General features: G+C 37.3%; 1 protein-coding gene across 1 annotated transcript; it reads right to left on the minus strand.

Annotated features, from left to right (window-relative positions):
* Positions 1 to 485: 485 nt before the first annotated feature.
* On the minus strand, positions 486 to 11,252 carry LOC106142167 (uncharacterized). Its single transcript, XM_013343837.2, has 11 exons — positions 10,942 to 11,252; positions 10,337 to 10,546; positions 9,560 to 9,856; positions 6,520 to 7,765; positions 5,231 to 5,323; positions 4,902 to 5,027; positions 4,294 to 4,311; positions 3,773 to 3,882; positions 3,272 to 3,367; positions 2,031 to 2,274; positions 486 to 1,443 (listed from the first exon to the last, which is right to left on the minus strand). Exons 1-11 carry the CDS (start codon positions 10,972 to 10,974, stop codon positions 716 to 718), a joined length of 3,201 nt encoding a protein of 1,066 aa, XP_013199291.2. The 5' UTR covers positions 10,975 to 11,252; the 3' UTR covers positions 486 to 715.
* Between the last annotated feature and the right edge of the window lie 72 nt (positions 11,253 to 11,324).

Below are 11,324 nucleotides of genomic sequence, written 5' to 3' on the forward strand. Positions count from 1 at the left end.
GTCTAGGGCGTGTGCGCTAAGAGACTATACAAAATTCCCACGGGAACGGGAATTAGTGGGATTTTTGGCGTACTCTAGTCCATGTACTCGTTATGTAACTGAGCAAAATCTGTACTCGACTGTTTTACCAAAAAAAAAAATTACTGACAGAAGCTAAAATTGTAGTTTTTGGAATTTATGACTGTCTTCATTCATTCATTTATATAATCACGTCTACATCTCTTGCGGGGAAGACAGAGCCAGCAGTCTTGAAAGACTGACAGGCCACATTCAGCTGTTAGGCTTGATGATAGAATTGACTATCTGTCTGTATGTTTTAACTCATATCATGCGAAAACTGTTGCTGTTGTTTTAAGATTCTCTTTGCACTATTAGCACTCGTTTTACGGCGAAGAAAATGGCCGGCAACGGCTAGTAAATAAAAAAAAATTGTTATAACAAAAGTTTATTACATACTTGGTAAAGAAACTAGATACTTTCTTAATTATTAACCATAAGTAACCATAAGAAATCAAATATAAATAACCATAAGAAATCAAATATTACAATTGCTTGTGTTTTTGTATGCACATTACTTATTTGATGTATGGTTCAAGATGTAGCCTTAAGCAAGTTAAGTCATGATTTCTTTAACTGTTCTTTTATATAAATTTCTGGGCAGTTATGATACTAATACACTTTTTCTCAGAAAATCTTGCACAACAAGGCGAAGCTATCAATAATCCTCCAAATCATCTTCCATTATTCCTTCTTCATCTATTTCAACAACAGAATCATCTAGTTCATCACCAAAGTCTTCCGCTGTCAAATCTATCATCTCATTTGAAGCTTTATCTTTTTTGTTAGCAACATTGCTATTAATGTTACTAGCACTATCTATTGTGTTACCAACACTGGTATTAAAGTTTCCAGCACTATCTTTTATACTACCAACACTTGTATTAATGTTACCAGCGCTATCTTTTGTGTTACCAACACTAGTATTTATGTTACTAGCACTACCTATTGTGTTACCAACACTAGTATTTATGTTACTAGCACTATTTATTGTGTTACCAGCACTATTTTTTGCGCTAGCAATACTGGCGTTTATGTTAGCAGCACTATCTATTATGTTAGCAGAACTGTCTATTTTTGCAGCAGGACTGTTTTCATTATCAACATTGTCTTTGCTTGTACTAGGATTTGGAACTTCAACTTCCTCTGAATTTTCTGTATCATTTGGAATATTGAATGTGCTTTCATCACCACTAATTTCTATCACGTCTGGCTCTTTAATAACTTCAATGACGTCATCATATTCACCATCAACAGGCACTTCTTCACCAATTTCTGAGCCTTCTTCGTCGTCGCTTACTTCAGCGCGCTGCTTTCGACGTAAAAGCCGCCGGAATTTGAAAGGTATTGTCAGGTGCAGAGGTTTGCAGGTCACGAGACATAAACCTGATGGGGAGAAAATGTTTTGATTATTATTTCATTCGAATGTACAGTATATATAGTAGAGCCCGCGAACTGAACTGTCCGCTATTGCACTAACAGGAGATAACAGGAGACATTTTGCGTTTGGATTTTAAGTTTTAAGGTACTTGTAATCAGGTCGTTATTTTTATTGAGTTTTCATTTGATTTGATTATGCTATATGAGCCCGAGGTGGTTTTTAAACAAGGCTGTACTGTGAGACTGCACTGATACTAAATATCGTTAAAAATTGGCTCATGATAGTCTTGAGATTCCAATAGTGACAGGCTGATAAGCCATTACTTTAAATAATCCCAAATTTATTATCCTTTCCTTAGATAAACTTTTATAATCTGCACAGGAAGAGAAACAAGCTTACACAGACTACGTTTTCTCTTCACTACAACACTACCTTCAAAGAAAATCGCAGCCATTTCATTTCTTGAAAAACGGGAAGCTAATTTAAGTATTCAAATGGTGGAGAATCATACTAAAGTTTATATAGATTCAGAATAGACTAGTATTTCAACGAAAATCGATTTTTCCTGAAAATCGATACAATTTCTCCTTACCGTCTCTTCCTTGAATCGGTATGCCGGGATGAGTGCACAGATTATCGAAATTCTCATGGGAATCCACACTGGCGACCAACATTTGAGTTTTGGACCTGTTCGAAGCCTTGAGAGAAGTGATTCCGTACGGCAACAGCGCTTGCTCCACGTCAGTCTTAGGCGCTTTCCCTCCATTAATGAAAACGCGAACGACCAGTGTGGACGTTTGGTTTATAATCCTCTTTATTGTGTGAAGGCGTATTACCTTTAAAAATAATAATAAATACATACATACATACATATGGTCACGTCTATATCCCTTGTGGGGTAGTCAGAGCCAACAGGCTTGAAAAGACTGATAGGCCACGTTCAGCTGTTTGGCTTTATGATAGAAATTGAGATTCAAATAGTGACAGGTTGCTAGCCCATCGCATCAAAGAAGAATCCCAAGTTTATAAGCATATCCCTTAGTCGCCGTTTACGACATCCATGGGAAAGAGATGGAGTGGTCCTATTCTTTTTTCTATTGGTGCTGGAAACCACACAAAATAATAATAAATTTATATATTTATTAACACAATGCATTCACAACAGATAAATAAATACGGGAAAAATTACACAGATTTAGTTAGCCTCTAACTCTAAGTAAGTTCAATATTGTCATGAGATACTAATAAACACCCCAGGGCAGGATCAGAGAAAGTTCGTTTCTCATCATGCCTTGGCCAAGATTTGAACCCGGACATACTATGACACACACAAGGAAGGCGAACCCCCTGCCCCGAAACACTTGTCTCTTTTATAACTATGCACTTACTATTTTCTTGTTACTGTGTAAATTTCTATGCAATAAAGATATAACAAACAAACACTTTTATTGAGAGTGCAACCGGGAAGAGATGATGAGATAAGGGAGAGAGAAAGTGAGGGAAGAGCAGTCCAGAATTGTCAAAGATAGCGGAGTTCTATGTTATATACAGCTACATCAAATATTTTTTCATAAGTATTAGTAAGTTTGTGGGGCAACAAAACAGGTTTAGTCTATTTTGCAATATTCTAAATTTCGTAAAAACACAACATTCGCGAGGTCTTAATTCGCGGCGTACGACTAGTTTATAACCAATAAAGTATTTAATTCATGATTTCCGCCTTGAGAGGTAGAACATGTGTGCACTAAACAATGTAACTAGATAATTAAGACCTATTGTAACCATATTCAAGTAATAAACTGATTATGATGGTGTTACATTAGTCAGTCTTACCGATCTGAACTCCCCGCTCGCTCTGTTCACTATGGCCTGCCCGATAACATTGTCCTCTGGCGTTTCATTAGGGAAATCATCGATGGCGCTGTTAAACTGAAAGAAATTGATAAAAATATTGTGATAAAAGAAACTCAATCTTAAGTGCCGTGTGGTTCCCGGCACCAATGAAAAAATAATAGGACCACTCCATCTCTTTCCCATGGATGTCGTAAAAGGCGACTAAGGGATAGGCTTATAAACTTGGGATTCTCTTTTTAGGCGATGGGCTAGCAACCTGTCACTATTTGAATCTCAATTCTATCATTAAGCCAAATAGCTGAACGTGACCATTCAGTATTTTCAAGACTATTGGCTCTGTCTTCCCCGCAAGGGATATAGACGTGACCATATGTATGTATGTATGTATCTTAAGGTAAGGTATTTTCTTTAAAGAAATACATCGCGTTGGGGGACCCATCTATATCCGTCAGGGTTTATAAAAAAGATTGGTATACATACGACTTCGGTGATTTCATCCAGTTCGTCTTTGAGAGCCTTCTCAAGTTGTGGCGTTGGGCATTTGTACAAGTCTTCCTCGAGAAACTCCTTCTTATCCAACTGCTTTTGCTCTGCATAATTTATAGAGAAATAAATTGATATAGCAGCCAAGTAGTTAAAAAAGCCGTACAATTAAACAGGGTTGTTAGGGTATTATTGTGTAAATACAGTACTAACACTTTTATAAATCAATATTCAACCGCCGAATAGCGCCACTTACTGCCTAATCAAATTGAATGAAAACTCAATAAAAATAACGACCTTATTACAAGTACATTAAACTTGAAATACAAACACAAAGTCTCCTGCTATGTCATTCTTAATAATAGTTTAATAGCGGACAGTTCACTTCGTGAGTTTAAATGGCGCACTCGTACGCACATCGTGTAACTTATAAAAGTGGGTAGTACTGTATTTACACAGTATCACCCTGGCAACCCTATTACAAAATATTTTTACAAAATAAAAGAATTCACTCTCACCTCGCCTCGCCTGCTTAACTGTAAAAAGAAAACAGACAATTAAATAAAAACTCAGATATTGATTTACATTTTATAGAACTTCACTTAGAAGGCTTAAATAAATAAAACGAATTAAAAAGATGACAAACAATGAAGGACCTAAAATAGATCCTTGTGGCACTCCACCATTATTCACGTCACATTTTAGTTATATCAACAGTGCGTGAATAAAATAACCAGATTTCCGTTTAAGCCATTGTAAGCCATCTATAGCGGTATTCTATGTTTCGATGCGGCTGTATTCTTCTGAACAAAATTTTTACTAATTTGGTTTTTAGTATATTTTCCTGATAGTTAAAAGGGTGAAAAACTGTGGCATGCTTGAAGAATCAAACTTAACAGTATGTAGTGGGCCTTTTAAAGAAAATAGTTCGCAACTTATTGAGCTAATACCAAAAACCCTGTTTTTCTAAAATGCAATTTTAAAAGCTTCCCCTAGTCTGAAAGAGATTCTATATCTGGTGAAAATAGTATTGCATATACGACAATAAGTTATTTAATAAAGTAAGTTGGAAAGTACATAAATCTTATAACTAGCATTTGCACAGTTAAAGTGAAAACAATCATACCTAAATCAACCGGCCTCGGTTTCTTCCCGGGTTTTTGTTTTAACACGGGAGGTACTTGTTTAAATTGAGAAGGTGGAACCTGTGAAGGTGGTGCCGATGGCGTCTTTGCGAAATTGTAGAACTTTTCTGAAAGGAAAAATAGATATATTTTTACAAAAGCAAAATACATATTTTAAAAGATTTACGAATTATATCGCATATATACAACAGGTCTAACCACAGTTATTATATCTTAAGGACCCAAACTTTCAGACGGGCTTTCAAATTAGTGTAGATTAGACTACGGGAATTTTTTTCCCTGCAGTGTTATTATGTTTGAAAAAGATTACCTGTCGGCGCCGATTTTGCTACAGGTCCGCTCAACAAAGGTTGGGGTTGGGATACTTTGGTGTCGGTTGGGACCTTTATTGGTTTTTGATCCTCTGAAAATATAAAGTAAGATAAAAAGGTAAATTACTTATAGAATTTCTAAAAACGATGTTTACTTTAATTTCAACAAACAAATGGATTTTCTCATTGTATCATCTAAATATACGTGTTTGCATATTTTAAAAAGGGTTAACATCATGTTTGTGGACTTGCTCGTTGCTTGACTTTCTCGAACTTCAAATGATATACTTTACAATTTCCAGAACCGCACAGTAGTAAAAGTCATAGTTGAGTGAATCATGAAAAACAACGTACAGCCATTTGGTGGTACTCAGTTATCAGATCAAATTATGCAGATCTTAAACGATGGTACCACCTTAACGAAAAAAGTCTCGGGTATGAAGTCGCATATTAAAGCTACTTTAAGGTAAGACATTTTCTCAACTTCTCTTAAGGATAATTAATATATCCTTACTATTTATTGTTTTCCTCTCCCAACCCTCGAATTATTTAACCACATACAAAAGATGTAAAATCCTTATCATATTCAGGTTGGTATCGAAATTAACAAACCAAACCAAATAGATTAAATAAAAAGAAATTTTAGAAATTCCCCTTGTTTGTACTTAATAAAAAATGATTGATTGAGGTATATTTATAAAGAGCGTCATTGTAATATTGTGACGAGAAGTGGGGCCATCGTGGAGTTATGGAAGCGAAAATATCGTCAATGAATACTAAACCTTATCATCATCACAATAAAAATTTGGGAAGATTTGAACAACATACTGGAGCATCTAATACTCCAATGTTAGGTCAAACATTGAGTATTCTCGGCGCCCACAGTGAATCTGTTCAGTTTCGTACTTTATTGCAATAATAACTTAGTTTCTTGTGTACCTAGACGATAGATCTATCTTCCTATAATCCAGCTATATCACAATATTCGTGCAAAATGAAGGTCACTCAAATTGCATTCATGCTTCTATACCTATCATAATAAAAACTACTGAGTGTATGGAAAAATATGTTCATACAATGTCAAGAGACCCACAGATAAAGTTAAGATATTTAATTTAGTCTTACAGATAGATTCCACTGAAGTAGACGCGTGAGTCTGTCTGTGAAAAATAAAGTTCCTTATTGCTAGTTTTCTCACTTGCAATAAGGAACCATTCTGGGCATATAATGCAAACCGAGTTATCCTACCTTACAATTAACGCTCCTTGTAAATACCCCTCAAATTTACCTGGTTTCACCTCTGGCTTAGACTTTTGAAAAATGACGTTAAACAATTTTTTATCCTGATTTTGTGGATGCGTCGACCTGTATAACTTTACTACCTCCTCTTCTTGCAGAAGAGGGTACGAATTGTTCGGAAACGTCCGCTGTATTATCTCGTCTAGTCGGCTGTTCAATGCAACTTTTAACATACGCTGACATTCTTGATAATGTTTCTTTCCAGGTTGGTTAGCATCCTTAAATACCCAAAGGCGGTTCATAATGTTTTTAACTATGAACGATACGGCTTGGCCGCGCCAAGATATAGCCCTGTTAATCGTTTTCTGGTCTAGTTTGGCTTCACTTCCAGATATATGTTCATCAGTTTTGAAGCGTTTTTCGGGAACCGCAGGTTTTGTTGGGGAGTTTTGCAAAAAATGAGGGGGTGGGTTACGATTCCATTTTATTCCAGGTTTAGTATCATTTCGATCATTTGGCCGACTTATATCGAAATTTTTTTCATTTAGCTTGCCACCAAAAGGTTTAGATTGAGGTTTATCAAATTTAGTGTTCCAAGTATTTGACCGCGAATGAGAATCGCTAGGATTGATAAGCCTATAAGGTGATGGTGTAGGCTTCACAGAATAGGTATCCCGAGACGGTCCACCGCGATTTTGATTTTCAGCGGAATCCCATCTTGAATTTTTAATTTGGTTTCCTCCGAACCTATTATCACGCGAATCGCGATTATCAAAACCTCGACTTTGATTGCCTGCAAAACCTTTATCACGCGCATTGGCAATGCTTTGATTGCCCCCGAAACGCTCGTCGCGCGAACCCCTTTCATCAAAACCTCGGTTGCCTTCAAACCGATCTGATTGAAATCTATTTTTATTCGAGTACCTGTCACCTCTTTCAGGGCTATAACTTCGTTTCCGACCAGCATCCCTCTTTTGAGGCAATGCGCTTACTTCGCGGGGAGCCCTAGACTCTTGATAGGTAAATCCCCTTGAATCCGAATTGAATCTTGGGTCAAAGTCATAACCCCTTCCTTGCTTAGGGACCTCGTAGTTGGACTCCCGATAACCAAATTCTTTATTATTTCCTCCAGAATATTGATGAGAGCCTTGTTTCTTATCCGGTTCACAGGCTTTTTCATTACTGGATTTAGTATATCCATACCCAGATACATTTGCTGTTTTTGGTTGACCCTGTGTTGCATTTAACTGTTGCGCCTGTTGCCCTTGTTGATTCCCGTATGCCACAATAGTGCTCTGCGAATTATCGACAATATTTAAATATTAAATTACCCAATTTGTGAACCAACATCACAAATATTTGTGTAGAATTGACATAGACTACATTTATCGTCCGACACACACAAAACATATTCTGATGCGCATACTGGACAAGCTATGCCTACTGGACACTCATACATTTTAGGTTAGCCACCATATATTCTTGCACCGCAAAAAAATTAAAAAGTGGATCATTACAGATAATGACTACTTTTAAAATCTTTTCGCGATCAGCGGCGATCTTTAGTGTAATGAGCTCCAACGGAGTTGACTTACTTTACAGAACCAACTTTTATACTAACATTCAAAATATCTTATACCGTCACCACATTTGTGAAAAACCCAGAAATACTTGCACTTATGATTATTCTACATATTGTAGGCTCATTTATACCAGTTTGTCACTGGGGTGTACTATACCCCCCCTTATGCCACCATATGTGATTCATCTTGTGGAATCCTTTTTTAAGCTGGTCCAGACATGTACTTTTGTCCGAATCGTATCAGAGTCGCGTTCAAAGAACGCTGGTCTGGACGAACGTTCGCTTCGATCCATCGCGAGTCGGTTTTATATATGCGTCCAGAATTTTTGGATCGCATAACTGAGACGTCACGGAGGTACGGTACGGACAAAAGAGCATGTCTGAACCCAGTTTTAAACAGACTACCTGAAATAGGTTTCCTGAAATTTATGCGGTCCTTTTTCAGGGAACCTTATGCGCGAGGTAAGAGCACAGAAGAACAACAATAGAATCCATAAGTTTGACGTGCTCTCCACCTCTCGGACACCGAATGCCAATAACATACACAATCTTTAGACACAATTACGTCCTGCCTCTTAGGAAAAGTACCCGGTGTCAACCAGTGACCACGGGCTGGAGTGGTCAAGATTTTAGGCGACTTCCGTCTTATCTCTACAGGGAAACCCAACTCAGTTCGGATCATGGTAACACATCCAGTTGGCCCGAATGCGTAGTTATAGCTTTCTAGGTAGGTTTTTGTAATCAACTCAGAAAGGAGTCATTGGTATATGAAAGCTGTAGGATTTGAACGAAAGTAACCTATGTTAAGCTCACAATGCCATGTCGTAATTAATCGAAAATGTACGACAGGTTGCAAATGACCTTGTGGCATGATATAATGTCGCGCAGTCCTGCCCTGGTGTAAATGAATCCTAATCAGCTCCACTTCAACCATGACTTAAGACATGTATGACATGTAGATGGAAACGCCCAAGGTAGCAGCAGTGCTGCCCTGGTGTAAATGAGCTCTAATAATCAGCTTTATTTCGACAGTAACTTAAGCGGATAGAATAGAAAACGCTCAGGGTAGCAGTCACTGTGCCCATCTGTAAAGCTTGACTAACATATAGTGTTAGTATAAAGTGGCAGCCTGTTAAGTAGATTTTGCCCCTTTCATTGACAGAGGCATCCGACAGTGGCCAACCACTTAAGAAGTCCACTTTACCTAGGTTACCTGAATGTGCTGTAATCTTCGCAACAGCCAGACAGTATATTACTTTTTATGTGACAGATTACAAGTTATGTGACATATCACAAACTTGAATCAACAATATAACAGGCTCAACCTGTGGGTTGTTTTGATTTGAAATAATTAAAGCTATTCTCCTGTGCCGAACTCAACTCGGCATCTCTTCTAATTTTACTACAGAGCATACTACATCATCTGAGCTAACCTTTACCTATTCAGTGACAGACATTGAAGCAAGGTTTATTCATCTTCAAGCTTATGACAATACTATTATCTTACCTGTATCGGCACTGCCATTCCGTACATTCCCATGGCATTATATCCAGCATAATTTTGCACCATCTGTTGGTCCATGACCTGATAGTTTTGATATCCATATGTAGTGTTCTGATTGGTCATAGCATAACCATATCCTGTGGCAGTTTGCCCACTCGAAGGATGGGCAGTTTGCGCACTCGAAGGATGGGCAGTTTGCGCGCTCAAAGGATTGATGAAACCAGTCATTGGGTTTTGATTGATCAATGGATTTTTATTAGAATAGTGTATAGTTGAGTTTGTGTCCAATGTGGTTTGTGACTGAAACAGACAGGAGTTTTTGACAAATTCACATCAATGGCCCTTAAGGGATAGACATATTCTGTAGTGGGCCAAAATCACAAGACTTGTGGGTTTAAATTTTTATTTGTTGTTTTATGGAAAAAAGTAACAACAACAATGCTTAGTTATGGAATTCAGAAGTTGCAAGTATATTCCCTAAAAGGAGAATCCTAAGTTTATCAGCCTTTCCCTAAGTCACTTTTTACACATTTATGAGAAAGAGAGGAAGTGTGTGCCAGGAAGCAAATGCACCAGAATAAAATAAGAATTTTTTAAAACCATCTATTTGGTATTGGCCATTCTCCTGATGGACTTTGTTTGAGAGTATAGTGTAATGCAATTATAATTTTCATGTTCTTTCTTAAGAATATTATGTCATCTACTATTTACAGCAACTGACATTGACATCAGAAGTGTGTAAACTAGATCTATGTCTGGAAGTACTTCCCGAATATTCACCTTGCTTTTTCTAACGTCTTCAACAAAAATTTGCTGTCCTTCCACATATGTCCCATTTAATGTGTGCACAATATTTACAGCATCTTCTTCCTTAGCTACTCCTATTGTAACCTGCTTCGTGGTCGGCCCATCCTTTATCAACTTGTCCAATATAATGTCTTCCACATAACATTTGTTGTTGATGAATTTTTTTATATCACTGTATGTCATCTGACAACAAAAACAACATTCAAAGATTCATGCTGCCATATATAAGGTTGAAGAATGTGGATAAGCTAACTTAATGGATCATGGTTAATAGAGTAAAGTGGGATAGGGCCAGCTTTGGTCAAATTTCGAATACCTAAAAAAAGGAGATGTTGGGAGTACCCATTATCAGCCAATATGCATGAAAAGAGTTATGCGTGTGGAGTAAGCGGGAGAGGTTTGTAAGGATCGTAGCAAGTGGAAATCCATAGTCTCTGCTGTCCCAAAAGCAAATAGAAAAATTTATCACACCTATGGCGGACTGGCAACCAAAAAACTTGACCGTATCCGGCTTTAGAACCTTTGTAGGATGCAAAAGCAATTGGTTTGGTACAACATATATCTCAAAGACGACTTACATGAGAAGGCAAATTGTGCATCACCAGCAACATGGTGATAGCTTCTACTTAGTCCCTAAGCACAGAAGGAAAACAGTCATATAAATGGTTCTGAAAGAAATGTTTTGTGAACCAATTACGTTAATTGGTAGAAAGAATGAATAATTCAAACAACCCTTGTAAAATAAATAGTTTTTTATTAACGTCAGTGGACCCGACCACAAATATTAACACACAATCACAGATATTAATAAATAATGTCAAAGAGAATATAAATAACCACTGTGAGCCCGGCACGACGGCCACTGGCAATGGCAAGGTAGGGCAAAGACATCAAATCAAACTAGCACAAGATGTATGTCAAAGTTAATTTATCATGCCAATCATCAAAGTGACACACTAAC

Source organism: Amyelois transitella, chromosome 27, assembly GCF_032362555.1.
Source record: "Amyelois transitella isolate CPQ chromosome 27, ilAmyTran1.1, whole genome shotgun sequence".
NCBI classification, from domain to species: Eukaryota; Metazoa; Arthropoda; class Insecta; order Lepidoptera; family Pyralidae; genus Amyelois; species Amyelois transitella.